General features: G+C 40.4%; 1 protein-coding gene and 1 long non-coding RNA gene across 2 annotated transcripts in view; one reads left to right on the forward strand and one right to left on the reverse strand.

Moving 5' to 3' along the window:
* Window positions 1–14,753, forward strand: part of WWOX (WW domain containing oxidoreductase) — a 566,085-nt gene extending 551,332 nt beyond the window's left edge. The window contains exon 9 of the mRNA XM_083752075.1: window positions 13,219–14,753. Coding sequence (XP_083608201.1) covers window positions 13,219–13,407 — 189 coding nt within the window. The 3' untranslated portion in view covers window positions 13,408–14,753. The remainder of the gene's footprint in view (window positions 1–13,218) is intronic.
* Window positions 1,631–15,939, reverse strand: part of LOC310850558 — a 224,501-nt gene continuing 210,192 nt past the window's right edge. Inside the window, exon 2 of the long non-coding RNA XR_014567363.1 lies at window positions 1,631–14,720. This is a non-coding gene — a long non-coding RNA (uncharacterized lncRNA). The remainder of the gene's footprint in view (window positions 14,721–15,939) is intronic.

Below are 15,939 nucleotides of genomic sequence, written 5' to 3' on the forward strand. Positions count from 1 at the left end.
AAGGTTGAAGGGGTTTCTCGGTATTTGTTCCCCCAAGGGCCAACTTTCATGCAGAAACATACTTAGTAATTATTTACCTTACCTTGAAGTAACCCCATTGAATTAAATAGGATTTACCTCTGAGTAAACGTGGCTAGAATTGGGCTGTGAGGGTAGATCCAGCCTTAGTCATGCTTTGAGTAGAGGAGACTTGTTGAAACAATGATTTTTAAGTAGGCTTGCCACAGTTTGCCATACGTCAGGAAAATTCCTGACATGTCCTATGTTTTCAGGTGTAAAAATGGCGCCAGAAGGGTATTTTGCTGAATTGGCATAATGTCAGGGAAAACCTGGATGTATGATCATGCAATGGAAAAAGCAGCGGAAACAGCTCAAAAAGCTTAAAATCATTCTTTTGGGTGAACTGCCATTGATCTCAAAGGGTCTCTGTTAAGCATGATTTAAGCCTGGATCAAACTGTGGTTCCAAGGAGATGCTGCAAACCATCATTTCTATCCTAAACTTGATATATGAATATAACACAAATGAGCAGTTTCCAAACATTTAGAAACTACAGATTAAAAATTCAAAGCTGTGATACATATAATAATTGTGATGTGTGTGTTGAAAAGTATGCTGGGCCTTTTGAAAGCCCACAACTATTATATAGATATCAGTGAAGCAACATCACTCACCCACCCCCATGATCAGAGAATTATAGGGTAGGAGTTACCTTAGAGGTTATCTAGTGGGGATACAGCTACTGTACAGCATTCCTGATCTATGACCACCCAGCCTATGGTGAAATACCTTCACTGACAAATCTATTTAGAGCCTACCACCACCTGGAAAGATTTAGTTGAAGTTGGCTTCCCTGCAATTTCCACTTATTAGTTCACCTATTTTTGTGTGTATAGCTGATACTCATCTGAAGGTCTATCCCCATCTGCATGTTCATCTGGGTTCCCTGAACTGGATGGAAGAATCATACATTACAAATGGGGATGTGCAGCCCTTTCTCAGGCCCTTAACCCATGTAACTACCCAAGATGAAAGCTTGGTTTGGATCAAATATACCTGCACATAAGCCATCTGCCTCCCACTGAAAGAAGGGCAAACTCTAACTTGGGGAGTTTGAGTGGTTGTTGTGTGTCACTCTCTGTTGCCCATGGACTCCACCAACACTAGAACAAAGGACACACTATGCTGCCATACTAAATTCTCTTGTAGCTCGAGATGGAAAATTAAAATGAACATTCATTGTTTTCTTACTAAAGCTTCCTTTTGTGGAACAGGTGGAGCAATTTCTTATTTCTTTATTAAACTGAAATATAAGTTGGAAGAGTAACTGTTTCTACCTTTTCTTATGCCATCACTGCTAGGTGGCATATCCAGTTCTATTTACGGCAACAGACACACACAAAGCAGAGAAGAAATGCAGGTAGCACAAGAGGAATTCAGTGACTCATGCTTCTTAAGTATTAGCTCTAGAAAATGCAAAGAGTTGTAATAAAGACCAAGATGGATCTAGATCAGTTTCAGACAGATTCCAGAAGTGAAGATTCCAGTTTAGAAGTGAACAGTCTATGCAACTGAGGATCTAATAGCACTTTGCCAAGTGGCTTCTGGTCAACATAGTTCCCCCCCCCCCTTTTTATTGGAGTGCTTATGTGTGTGTCTCTCCTTTGCATAGAGGTGGTTCTGTTTCAAAGGAAAAAACAATACGCTTACATAGGAAGCTCACTTTTATCTGGCTACTTAGCTCCACATGCCCTTAATGCAGTTTCAGTAATACTGTATAAACAAGTATAAAATCTAAAGCCCACCCCACCCCAGTTGAGAATCTTCAAGCTGTTCAGAGAACTTTGTAATATGTCTATTATTTTCTGGAGTAAAGGACAAGATGGTGCCTTTTCATTTCATGTACAAAAACCAACCATTCTGGTAGATGAATCTTACTTCAACACAGGTGGCGCCTATATGGCAGGCAGAGCCCTCTCACCCCCAACTAATAGTAATTAAGTGGGCAAAACTGAGGTTGGTGGGGCAGTCCCCCATTTGGCCTAATGAAGCAGCCTCCACTGTACTGGACAATATCATCTAGTGCACCTGAGGTCACCAGGATATCTTACTGGATTCAGGACAGGCCTCAGGTCACACATACTTCTTCCCTCATGGCTCCTCAGCATCTGGCTCTTGAGATGGCTGCCTCACCTTGGTCAGTAGGGCTGACCATGTCTGGAAGACAGTCCCAGGTTTCTAATCTACAATGTGAAAGGAAATTAATGTTTCCAATCTTCATTTCATCCCGATTCTCTTCAGATTGAGGGGACCAGGGGGTTAAAGGCAAAGACCATGATTTTTTTCTTAAAATATATTTATTACAATGGATAAATTTTCCTTTTGTACAGTTAAAACCCAAAGTGTAGTTTTAATCAAATTGCATGCACTGAATGCAGTTCGGAAAGAAAACCTCTAAGTAAGTTATAATGCCTCGGCAGTGGCAATGAAATCCTCTTTCAGTTTTCCTACTTGAGAAGTATGGAGAGTTTATCTTCCATAATATATGGAGAGAATGTACTGTGCATGTAGGAGGGGAAAGTTAGATCCAGAAAACACTATGCATATCCTTGCTAGCTTGCAGTTTTTGTAACAAACTAAGGTTGGGAATTAACTGCAAATGAATAGCTGGGAGAAAATAAGATTTTATAGATTATTTTTGTATCCACATTTCTCACACAGTACTGGTGAGAATTATGAGGACAAAATAAAGATTGTGGCAGGTCTCCCTCACCCCACTTTGTTTTCTTGTGATTTGCTGTTGTATCATAAAACAAAGAAATCAGAAGTTAGATGAGAACAAATTTGCTCAGTATCACTAAAGGTTTAGGCAATGTAGGATTTTGAAGCCTCACATATGAGGGTGGATTCAGTAGGCTTTGTTTCCTGACACCAAGCTCTGGGACCAAGTATTAGAATCTGGCATTATTGGGCTTTGTTCTGTGGTCCCAAGCCTGTATCTAGGCAGAACTGCACTGCACTGCACAGGAGTCTCAGAAGATTGTGTTACTTCCTCCATATATAAAAATTCCCAGCGCACTAACTAGATGTCTGTCGCTTAGTCTTTTCCTTGATATTCTGTGTAGAAAGGGTATGTTTGTGTGTGTATCTATATCTGAATATTCAGTCCTGTTGGCTCCCACTTGTAGTTTGAAATGTCACACTACAGGCACAGATATACCACTAGTTCCCAGAGGTGGTATCCATTATAGTGATAACAGATCTGATTTCAGCTGGTTGAATTAACATAACAAAGTCTAAGGTAAGTGTTTACTTTCCACTAGAATAACATTTGCAACGCAATCCTATACATGTATGCACAGAAGTAAGTCTCATTCAATGGAGCTTGCTCCCAATGGATATAGGACTGCACACTCCATTTCCCAAATGTTGTTTTCATGCGCTAACTGGTGAGAAGTGATAGTGGAATCAGAACCATGACATAGAATATTCAGGGTTCTCTAAGTTGCTGAGAAGGTCCAAAATCCCAAGCTTAGAAATACATTTAGTGGTTTGACACCTCCTCTCTCTCTGTCTCTCTCTCTGTCTCTGTCTCTCTGAGAATGCACTGTTGGCGGCATGGTTGTTCTCTTGTGCTCAGATCCTGCTTGTGGGCTTCCCATAGGCATGTGGTTAGCCACTGTGAGAACTGGATGCTAAACTAGGTAGGCCTTTCTTCTTACACAGCACGGCGCTTCTCTACACTCTGTCACTGACAAATTTGTTATTATTGGCTAAAGTATAAATTCTAGCACACTGCTGGCCCCGCCCAGTTATATGTCTCCTTCCAGGCCCTTTATCTCACCCTTGGGACTTTGCCAGGCCAAATACCCTTCAACAGCCTTGCTCCACATGGAGTGCTTATGCCTGGCTAGAATATGTCCTTGCATTGTGGTGCTTGCCTGGATGGAGTTTGCTGGTGTTTGTGTGAGAGCGCTACAGTCTGATGATCCGAGAAACCAGTCTGTTTCTTGTTACTTCCAACCAAGAATTTTGCTGAAGGCAGATTAACATGGGGGCCAGGATTTCCCTAGCACAGAGATATCAAACTAAGGTGACATCTACTGGGCAGAGTCTGACACTCTCAGTTCCGAACCACACAGGAAAATAGAAGCTATGTTCTCCATGGACACATCTTTGCTGGACTGGGAAGGTACCTGTGGAAACTGCTTCAGCAGTGCAGGTCAGTCCTCCATGTTTGTCAGCACCCTGTATGCCTTTATGGTTGGAACTGGATTGAAATGTGGAGAAATCTAGACTAACCCTCTTTTACCTGACTTAGTGGCTGTGTATGTGCAATGAGTTTTGCAGACATGTTTTTTTTCCGTACCTGCAGCTTAAAGGCGGGACAGGATAGGCTGTGCTATATGCTTCTCCTGTAAGTTTAAATTAGCTGTAAAACTGGCCCTCTGATCTGCTGGCAAGAGCTGGATGGACGCATCTGCGATCCTCTTGTTGAGAGGTGAATGGAGTTATCTAAGAAACAGTGGTGAAAGATATGCTATTGATATCTATATGCTATTGAAGTGCCTGCAATTTTTAAAACATTTTTTTCCCAGTGGGATAGGATTTTGCTGTCACCTCAAGAATGCCTGAGAAGGTGGTGAGGGCACATGTGCACACACACAGAGAGAATGTCAGGTATTCTATAGCCTGAAATATGTTCTCATTACTTCATTTCTCCCCCTCCATTCCCTGCCCCCATTGCTGCATCATAAATTATTCCTGCCAAGGTGGCACAGTCATCAAGCTCTTGTATCTCTCTGCTCATCTCTCTTTGGAAAGTGTTTGCTTCGCTTAACCAACCACAAAATGTGATGATTTTAACGGAACTACTTGAAGTCACATACTTCATGGGAATTGCCTGCTTTGAATTTAGGCTTTATCTCAATCAAATCACTGCGCATTGAGCTATTTCCACTCAATCTCCTCGTTGTGCGTTTCTCCCCCTGTATTTAATAACAACAACAATAATAATGTCTGATGAGTTCATCCATATCACTTTAAAAGTACAGTAGCACTTGCCTCCATTATTATTTAGAATTGATTGTATTTGTCATTTACGGCTTTGTTTTGTTAAAATATATGCTATATATTTATCCCTACTTTAGTACTGGATGCTAAATTTAGAAAATAAACATGCGCTTTGAAAATAGCCAAGGCAGAAAACGAAACATTAGCCCTATAATGTCTTTCCACCAGGAGCACAAGACTATATTAGAATACTAATGGATGCATTACTTATATTTATGAGTTTTTAAAGTCATACATGACTATGAAAAGCCTAGTTCCCTGTAGCATTAAGATAGTTCAATGTTAATTTGTATTCACTGCCTAATTGATCACAATTATTAAAAAAAAAAATAGGTGTCTGAAAACTTATAGCTAGTTAATAACACTTTTATCCCTGTAATACCTTCAAGAACTCTGTATGGGAGAAAATGTTTTGGGCCATTTGGCAAGTCTCCCGGTGCAACTCCAGAAATCCTATGGTACGACCCTATTTATTCTCCTCACTTCCTCGGGGATGTGAGGCCCTGAACCTGTGCTGCATGTTAGCCTGAACAGGAGGAATGCCTGCTGTTTTTGGGAAAAAGCAATTTGAAGTGCATTCATAAAGAAATGTAGGTGTGTGATATTCCAGAAGATGGAAATACAGAAGATGGAGTAAGCAGGTAGACTGATTTATTATTCTAAGAGCAGTCAAAATGCTAAGCCAGACATGAAATTTGTGTATGTAATTCATCTCTGGAAAAATATAGCCTCAGTATTGGGGTGGAGGGTGATAATCCAAAGAAATGCTAATAAATACTTTTTGTTCATGCAGGGTTTTTTTTGTTTGTTTGCTTGGCAATAGGCACTCCCACTTATTTGAATCTAGCTGAGTGATGGCAGTAAACTAGAGGAGTCCATTAATATGGCTTTTTTTTTTTTTTTTTGCTTTTCTTTCCTTTTTTTTTGGATTAGTACCAAAGATTCAAAGCAGAAATTATGGGATTTTGTGTGTAACAAAATTGAAGAACAACACGAAGGTCTGCATCTAAAGGGCACGACACTTCCAAAATAAAATATTTTGGATCACACAGATTTCCTTGGGAAGGCAAAAAGCACATACTCAAATCTTTCCCATTTACATCAGTGGGACTGATCACTGAGTCATGCCCAGTGTGGTTCAGGCCAAGGAGAGTGCAGCATATGAAAACACCTCTTGCTAATAAGTTAAAAAAGGTTCATAATTTTGTTTTTTAAAGTATTTGCCTTGTGAACAAGGAAACCTAAAAGTGTGCTTTATGTAAAAGTTGGAGGGAAAGCCTTTTTTGTTGTTGTTCTCTTCCAAGTTTTAGTTAGCATCCCCACTGCATGTAGAAATGAAAAGACTAAAGGGAACACTTTCCCCTGCAGTACTCAATTTCTTCATGCAACCATTATTATTATTCATTGCATCATGGGGGGAGTGGTCCCAATAAAATACCATTTGATTTTCCTAGATATATTCCTTGTTGTAAATTAAAGCATAGTTACTCAACAGATGAAAAAATAAGATGTGTGTGAAATGTGAAACTTTGGAGATTAGATAATATTTGAAAATGCCTTAAACAGAAAGTAAATTGGACAGTAATTTGAAGCCATATGAAAAGAAACATTTCTAATCATTTTTTGGATGGGGTGGGGAAACTTTCTCAGTCCAAGGCATGTGTTCCCTTCTGGGCAGACTTCCTGGGGACACATTTCAGCAATGGGCTGGGCCAGAGGTAAACGTGGGTGGAGCAACAAAGGGAAATTTTAACTTGGAACAGTGGGCTAGTTCTTATATACCCACACACCCATTTCTACCCTCTGTCCAGGCCAGGGCCAGCCCCCTTGCTGCCACCCCACCACCAGTGCTGCATCTCTTACCTGAGTTGTGCGGCAGTGTCCATGAAGCACCAGCAACGGTGCTGGCTTCCGGCGAGATCTCACTGAACTCTCATGAGATCTTGTGTACTCCACAAGATCTCACCAGATCTCACCAGATACTGGTACTGCTGTTGGCACCACTTCGCTGGAGGTGGGGCAGCCAGCAAAGTGGATCCCTCCTCTTTGACTTCCACTACTCAAGGCGGGCACCTCACCTTGCCTTATCAGTGGGCCGGAAGATTGATCCAGGCAAGCAAGTGACAGCATTGGGCAGAAACAGTCAAAAGAGTTGTAGAGCAGGGCCATTGATGTGTGTGTGTGGCTGTGGTGCAGCTGTGGTGTGACGAGAATCCAAAGGGCCAGATTTGAGAGGCTTGGAGGGCCTGAGGCATTTGTACCTCTGGCCCGAGGTGACCACCAAACTTGGTATTGTATGAAAACTGTCTGGTAGTTGGATGATTTTGTATGTGTGTGTGTTCTTTAAGTTGATTTAGGGAATAGTATTTTAAAGTTCAGAAAATAAAAGCAAATTGAAAGGCGATACAAATTTTAAAACAACACTTAAAAGTGCTGATTGTATTTTTATGGTGTGTGTGTGTGTGTGTGTGTGTGTGGTTTTGTCACAATATAAATCAAACCTAATCTAATCTATACTGCAGAATAATTACTAACATGCTCTCAAACTTAATTCACAACAAGCTTCTTTGGTGTGTTTCCTCTCCTAAGAAGAGTTATGTTGACAGCTCCAGTCTGGTGACTCTTAAATGTGTAACTGGATTGGAAATAGTATTTGAGGCACGGTTAAAGATTCATTTGGGCTGCTGCAAAGTTCTTTATCCCATGCATTTCAGTGTCCTGCTTTTGTTAGAAGTTAATGCCAGCAGACCTCTACTTGCATCATTAGTGCCATACGCACCTGACAATCTTTTGACAGTTTAAAAAGAGCTGAAACAAAAGTTGTTTTGATGGCCTAAAGCCCACACCATCTCCCTCCCCTGCTTGGTATCACAATAGATCACTGGCCGTTTGTGACAAGTGACACACTCATTGTTTGAGAGGTTTTTAATTAAGCTGTTTAACATGGAGTGCACAGTGTACTGATGTGGCACAGAGCACATGTCACTGAAAGCCATGTGATGATGATTAAAGCAAGCTTTAAAAGATAAAGATTGTAGGGTGTATTTAGGATTAGGATGAATCTATCAATTTCAGTTTCTCTGTCTTTCTAGTTTTTGAAGTCTTAAATTCCGTTCTGCACATTTAAACAACCTTTTGCATTTTTTTTAAAGGCTCTATGAAAATTTATCATTACTTTAGAGTTAATTTCTCCTGATTCATTTTTGCAAAGCAATTTCCCTTAATATAATACATTTTTGTATGTAATTTTCAGTGATATGTGCATTTATATTAAAAATATACCCTAGTATATGCATTTTTCTACTTGGCTGAAGAACTGCCTTGAAAACTGAGGGAAAATGTGAATTTCAAAGGGTGACTGTGTTTCAGTCTATGTAGCATTTTGAGAAGTATGAATTACGTGGTTTTGCCTTTAACTGCAAACTGAATCAATTTCCCCCCGTCTTTATTTGCAAACCACCATTTTCAGTGTCCCGGATATAGTATTGCTTCAGTTCAAAACAAGAGAGATATTGTTAAATCAATGAAACATTAAAAAACAAAACAAAACAAACCTTTATAAAAACTGTTACTTTTGAGTAGCCTGGCATTATTTTTCTTCAAATCTATCAGTTTTATGCCCATGAAGATGTATGCAAATGAAATCAATTGACTAAAACTCATCCGATTACGCAGCTACAGTTTCTTTCAGCAGGTAATAATTCTAATTAAAACTCATATGATTATTTGACAAAGATTCATTTAATTGAGTGGTGGCCTTAACAAGAAGAGGTCTGTATAAATGAGGAAGTGTATTTATGTGGTGTCATGCAAAGCATCAGTTATATGGAAGACTACATAGTTGATATTTAGTTTGGATTACTGAAGTTTGGGTGATGGCAGTTAAACTGATATATGCATAAGAGGGTAAACAGAAGACTATGAATAATTTTATTTATAATTTTATCATTGGAGTGAGTCTGTGCTGGAATACAGGAGAGCAAAACATATTGGCAAGAGCAGAAAGACTAGTCTTTTGCATAGATCACATTAGCTTTATTTTGCCCTTAAGGAAAAATCCTATACACGTCTATGAAAATGACAACTGTTCTATATTTGCTTTTGGATTGATCTATAATGTAATAGAGTTATTATATTCATGCTGTGAAATTCTTTAACCTAGCTGAAAGAACTAAACTAAAATACAGAGAGGCTACCATTCTCTATTCTATTACATTGGCTTATAGAGTTAATTCTTATCCAGGTTTTGAATTTTATAAAATGTTTTCATGAAACTGACATTAAATAGTTTAACACACTGGGAAACAAAACAAAGCCCCAACACATTAAATGTAGCGGGAACAGGAGCTTTTGGTTTAGAAATAATGAGAAACATATCTGCTCTGCTTTGAAAAGAATAAGAGCTTTCAAACACCAGGTTTGAAAGGAGTAGTGTCTCACCAGAATAAGTAAAAACAGACAAAAAATTCAAATGGATTGCAATTCCTTATTCAGGTTTGACTTCATACAGCACTTCGAGTTCAGCAGTTACCCACCTCCTTCCTCAGTCAGTAACTCTAATATAACCACTTTCCCCACCCCCCCAAAAAAGCAGATCTCTTGTCATACAACAAATTTAGGAGCAAATAAAAGACTCCTCTGAATTTTAATTGAACATATTTTGCAGGTCACAATATTTTGTCTAGACTCAACGTGGTCATCTTGTTCCATGGCTTCTTGCATGGACCAAGATGCTGGGAGTGGGTGTTGGCTAAGGGGAAAACTGAGCAACTCCTAGGACTGAATGTCTTTAAGCAATTCCTCTTTTGAAAGTGTTCATTTACCCCCAAAGTATGCCCTTGGACGTGAAATGTACACCTGTTGCTAAACATTATGATAGAGATTCTGTTTGGTTTTTGTTTTGTTTTAAACTTTTCTTTTTTCATTTTGATTAATTCCTTTTGAAATTAAATACAAGTTTGTATTTAATTTTTGCAAATTATAATATAATAATGAACTGCGCAACAACAGTGTGCACATTTTGACCCAGTGTGCAGCAGCTTTAGAAAAGCTGCGTTCCATTTTAGGGGTAATTGGGAAATGGGTTGAAAACACCACTTTTACTATCACTGCAACATGAACCAAGCAAATTGGTTTTTTAAAGGAAATGGGGCTTGGGGAGCTGGGTGGGTAAACCAAGATGCTGGAGAAGAATTTTGGGCCTTGTTAATGAGCCCCCATGGCCTTATTAAGAACTCCAGGAGTTCATGTCCAGGTTAGAGCCTGCTGAGCTTCATTGCTATCTCTATATATTTTGTGTATGGCAGCCAAACAGCTGGGACAGCAGCATGGGAAGGGGTTCACTGCTGCGGATCTTGGGATTTTAAAAACTGTACAACTGAGTTGTAGGGTTATGTAGAGCAGGCTGCAGCAAGCAATCTTTTCACTGGGTTCTGTTTACAGCTGATGTGGGAAACCTTTGGCACTCCGGATACAATAGTACCTCAGGTTACAAACACTGCTAACCCGGAAGTAGTACCTCGGTTTAAGAACTTTGCCACAGGATAAGAACAGAAATCGTGCAGCAGCAGCGGCAGCGGGAGGCCCCATTAGCTAAAGTGGTACCTCAGGTTAAGAACGGTTTCAGGTTAAGAACAGACCTCTGGAACAAATTAAGTTCGTAACCAGAGGTACCACTGTATTGCTGAACTACAGCGCCCATCAGCCCCAGCAAGCATGGTGAATGGCCAGGAAAGAGGGGAGTTGTAGTTCAGTAACAATTAAAGCCATTTTGGCAGATAAGCAGGATATAAATTAATAAACGTGGAGGGCCAAAGATTTCCCACATCTGGGTCACACCATCAGTGAACGACGTGCAGGCATATATGTGAATAAGCCCTAATTTTACATACTGTGGCCAATGCCAACCTAATGGGGTGTTGGGAGTTGACACAGCAGCCTTTCTGATTATCCCATTTGGAGAAATGTTTTGTTGTTGTTGTTGTTTGCCCAGCAAGTATTTTCATTGGGGTGATAATGTCATTGAAAGATCCAATTCCACCCCATAAATTATTTCTGATTGCCACTGTCCTGTTACTCAGCAGCAAACTTGTGAGATACCATAAATGTTGCAAAGAATAACATAATTTAGGGACCAGGAAAAATGGTTGCCACTATCACATTAGTTCCCTGCAATGGCAGTGACTTTAATCTTGACTTTGTAAGTCTCTTTATTCGGATACATAGGAAGGAAAGCAATGCTGATAAACAATCTTAACTTGCTGTGTAAACTGTATTGGTTTTAAAAGTAGACCTGAATGGACACTGTCTTCCCAAATGATCACACATACTGTTTTTCATTGAGACTTCAAAATAGCACCTTGTTCTTACAGCTTTTCTGAATGGGCTCTGTCATTCTCAACTGGCTGAGTGTGGAATTAATTGTGGTACTCACACAGCCCTGAGCATAGTGAGGTCAAGATGTTCTAGGCTGGATTCAAAAAAGTAGAAAGGATTCAAAGTAGAAAGAAAAATAGACAGAAGCTGTGTCCTGCACACCCTTGTGTGAGCGTTCGCTCAGTGCCACAAAGGGCAGGTTCTGTAGCAAGTTCTCGTGTTTCTGCTTGTGCAAGTGATTGCACAAGTGAAAGAACACAGTTTGATGCAGTGCCAACTTTTCTGCACAATGCTGTAACCATTCTTCTATCCTCCTGCATGTGAGAGGTTAATCTTTTTTGACCCAGTCTTCTGCATTGTCTATAGCTGGTCATGGGAAGCACTCTGCCTGCATGGGACTATTGGGCTTTTGAACTGAAAGCAAGAGACATGAGGAAGGACATGGTCTCTTCCTGGCTCTAAGCTCCCTGCTCTGTTTCATAAAGATTTATACATTTCTAGAGAAAAAGCAGAATCTCCCTACCTTAGTTTATGCACAGCCACATTCTTTATTGTGGCTGGTGTTACCCACACAATTTAAGTTGTTGACCAGAGATATATGGACAGTTTTGGCATCAGTCCCGATTGCACTTTATATGATAAGCCATAATTGGAGTGCCTGGGTTCATTTGGAACAAGAGGTTTTAAAATAATAAAAATAAAATTGCATTAGTTTGCTGTGAAGAGCAAAGCAGTAAGTATCTCAAGATCTGATAAAAAAAAATTCCCCCATTTACAATGCTTTAAACATTTTGTAAGAAACTGTAAACTATTTAACTGTGATGAGATTACAGCTCCCACTTTAAGCTAGAACTGTGCTCGCAGAAACTTCCCCATGTTTATTAGTCTACACATGGAGCCCAGGCTCCACACTAGAGTAAATGCATAGAGGCAACCTGGTGCATAGTATCATAGGCCACACCCACACCATGCATACAAAGTGCATTTAAAGGACATGGCTTCACCCAAAGAATCCTGGGAAGTGTAGTTTATCGCTTGTGGAACTACAGTTCCCAGCACCCTTAACAGACTACATTTCTTAGGCTTAATTAGGAGAAGCCATGTGCTTTAAATACACTTTAAATGTATGCTGTGGCTGTGACCATAGTGTGCACCAATTTGAAAGGGGTTCTCCTCTTTCTTCTCCAGAGCCTTCTGGAGATATCTGAACAACACAAAATTGCTGGGTGGTTATATCCCCGAGCTTATTATCCAACAATGGCAAAAACCCTGAGTAAAAACAACACCTGTGTTTGTATGGGAAGAGGGGTTCTTACGTATAGGAAGAATGTTAAAGTGTGACAGCCAAGTCACCTTAGAATTTGACTCCAGATGCCGACAAGAAAGCTGCATCATTTGCTGGGGCAGATTGACAACTATTGCATTGCTGGGCTGAAATCACCCAGCCACAGTGGGAGACACTGCCAACATGTTATTTCCTGTAGGATCAGTTGGGTAATGGTGCACAAACTCTACAAATATCAGGCTAATTTTGAAAAATTGCCCCTTTGAGTTGCGAACACTTTAACTCAAAGCCAGTGCTTATAAGAATGCACAAAAGGTGGAATGAGGTGGGTGGGCTCATTCTGTACGGAGGTCAAGTTGTTAATCTGCCCTCGACAATGGTGCTTTCTTCTTCTGCCCTGTCTTTGGAATCTTTAATTTTTTTTCTTAAAAATCCAGTGTGCTTATTTCCCACCTTTCTCTCTCTCTCTCTCTCTTTAATTGCAGCAACAAGGAGCGGCCACGACTGTCTACTGTGCTGTTGCCCCAGAACTGGAAGGCCTGGGAGGGATGTACTTCAACAACTGCTGCCGTTGCCTGCCATCGCAAGAGGCGCAGAATGAAATGACTGCAGCAGCCTTGTGGGAGCTGAGCGAGAAGCTGATCCAAGAACGAATTGGCAGGCAGGGCAAGTAGTGGGCAGCTCCTGGAAAGATCAAAACCCAAACAGAGAGAGAGAGATAGATGCTGGGGGGGGGGGGGGGACGGGACTGCCAGTGCTGGAATCTTTCCAATCCTATCATCTAGAAGGTTACAAATACAGATTAGCTAGTGTTAAACGAAATGATAGCCATCATGACATTGTGAAAAGCATTAAAGACAGGAGGGAGATGGCCAACAAGGCAGGGTTATCGGACAATATAATTTCCCCAGGCTTAGTTCGGTCTCTTTGATTATGTTCTGCCATTTCTTTTTTAATTATACTCTTTGCTCAAAATGTGTCCCAGAGTTAAAGCCAGAGAACCATTTCCCATGCTGTTTTTCTTTTAAGTTGGGCAGCACATTGCATTTTTTAGGCATGTGCCCCCCTCTCTCTTTTCAGCATACACCTAGAAAAGTAGCCTGTGAACATGCTCAGCTTGTGTTTCCTACAGGGATGCCCTCACAAAGGAGTTGTGTGCTCCTTGCTGCATGTACAGTTTGGCAGGCGAAGCAGGGGGCTGCCTCTCTGAAATCGAAATGGTGTTTGGGTTTCCCTCATCCATTTGCGAACAGCACCCAGCGAACTTTATGGGATTTTAATTTGCAATTAGGGTTTACTCTCCGAAGAGGGCATCCCTTTGCCAGTCTCACTTCTGGCTTGTTAACATTTTTGTAAAACAACCCAAAATCTTAAATAACCAGGAAAACTCCTTGGCTGCAAATAAGAACTAGCTTGCCTAAAAAGAGAAGGTGCCCTGAAGTCCAGGTTGCTCCCTTTCTAATTAAATATATTGCAGTATATCCATAAAATATGATATTAAAAGATACATTTGCAAACCATTCTCTAAATACTGTGGGGGGTAAAATCTCTTTACAAACACACAGGGTGTGACCAACTGGAGGGACTGAAAGGTTTTTTCCATCCATATCTCAAATCAGAGTTTTAAGGAGGGTTGGAGTATACCAACTATTGCCAGTGTCTCAGTTCTCCAAGCACCATGCTCTGTTCAGTATTTCCCCCCAATTTAAATGTAATAAAAGAACATGCTTGAATATTGTCACCTGAAGAGCAAGTCTGGTTCCTGTGAATGTCTTTAGTTCCTTTTGCTTTTTTTTTTTTTTTAAGAAAAGAAAACTTGAGGAAAAATAAAGAACTCTTCAATGCCATGAAAATGCCATTTTTGTTCTTGTTTTGTTCCGAGTTCATTTGTCTGTGGGGATTTTTAAAATTTTTCTTCTTTTTGTGCTTTGTAGCTTATCTTCATGCCAGAAATTGTTGTAAGCCATCTGCAACCCAGCATCGTTTTCTGTAAACAAATAAACACAAAATGGTTACTTGACTCTCCTAAAGCTTCAATTATTTGTGATTGGGAATTATATGCAATACTTTCCAGTTAGGTATGAATTGCCTAAGTCATCTTACATCAGGGCCGGCCTAGCACATTTTGCTGGAATCTGCTGCCCCTCCCAATAGTCTTGAGCCTGCGGCGTTGAGGCCATTGCTTCACCTCGCCTCATGGGTGGGCTGACCCTGTTTTACATTAAGATTCCCTTCTCCCTGCCCAGCCCCAGCACACCGTCCCAACAGCCTTGCATCTTAGGGTTGGGATGGGTATCTTGCCCAAAATTACCCAGTGGATTTCAAGGTTAAGAAAGCCTTTGAATCCAGATCTCTTTGTGTGTTGTCACTTTTTTATCCAGGGAAGGAGAACCTTTGGCCCATCAAATGTGGGACTCCCATCAGTCCCAGTCAGCATAGCCCCCAGAGAGGGATGCTGGAAATTGCAGACCCACAACATCTGGTGGGCCATAAACGGTTCCCCAAATCTGTTCTAGCTGCCATACCACATTGCCTGTCCACAAAAGTGCAACCAGTGCTAGACACACCTTATTGAATTCCACAAGCCACCTCTCATGACTCTCCTAGTTTTAGCCAAATCTCCTCATCCACATCCCCTAGATAGTTAAAGGGACCATCACAGAAGCTTCTTAGCCACAGCTTCCATCATTAATACAGGGTTAATAATACTGGTCCTTCTTGTATTGATTAGAAGATCAGGTATGTAAAATACTATATAAAGCCTAAGGAGTCGTAACACCAAAAAGTAGTCTTAGCATAACTAATGAAAAGGTGCCTGACAATCAGCTACTTTGAAGCCTATTTAAAGAGGGCTTCATTTATATAACTTTTTTCTAAATTCATTAGATAATATTTTCTTCTTTTTTCTATTTTTATTGATTTTTATGTACATTGATATAAATGAAAGCAAAATACAACACAACAGGTAACTGAATGTTTCAGGTATTTCACAGGGAATATTTATCAACAGAACACATCAGGTCCAAGAGCATTAAATCACCCTCTTGCAAAGAAAAAGGCTAATAAGTCTTGGATGTAAGTATACACTGAAGGAAAAGTGGATCAGGAAAAAGCAAATGGCAAAATGAAAGAGATATGTGGCATTTTCTAGGCCGCCTCATCTATAATCCCTGGCTGGCAGAATCCCAGATAATTATGATTCTACG

This window comes from Podarcis gaigeae (assembly GCF_964106915.1).
Source record: "Podarcis gaigeae genome assembly, chromosome: 8".
In the NCBI taxonomy this organism is placed as follows: domain Eukaryota; kingdom Metazoa; phylum Chordata; class Lepidosauria; order Squamata; family Lacertidae; genus Podarcis; species Podarcis gaigeae.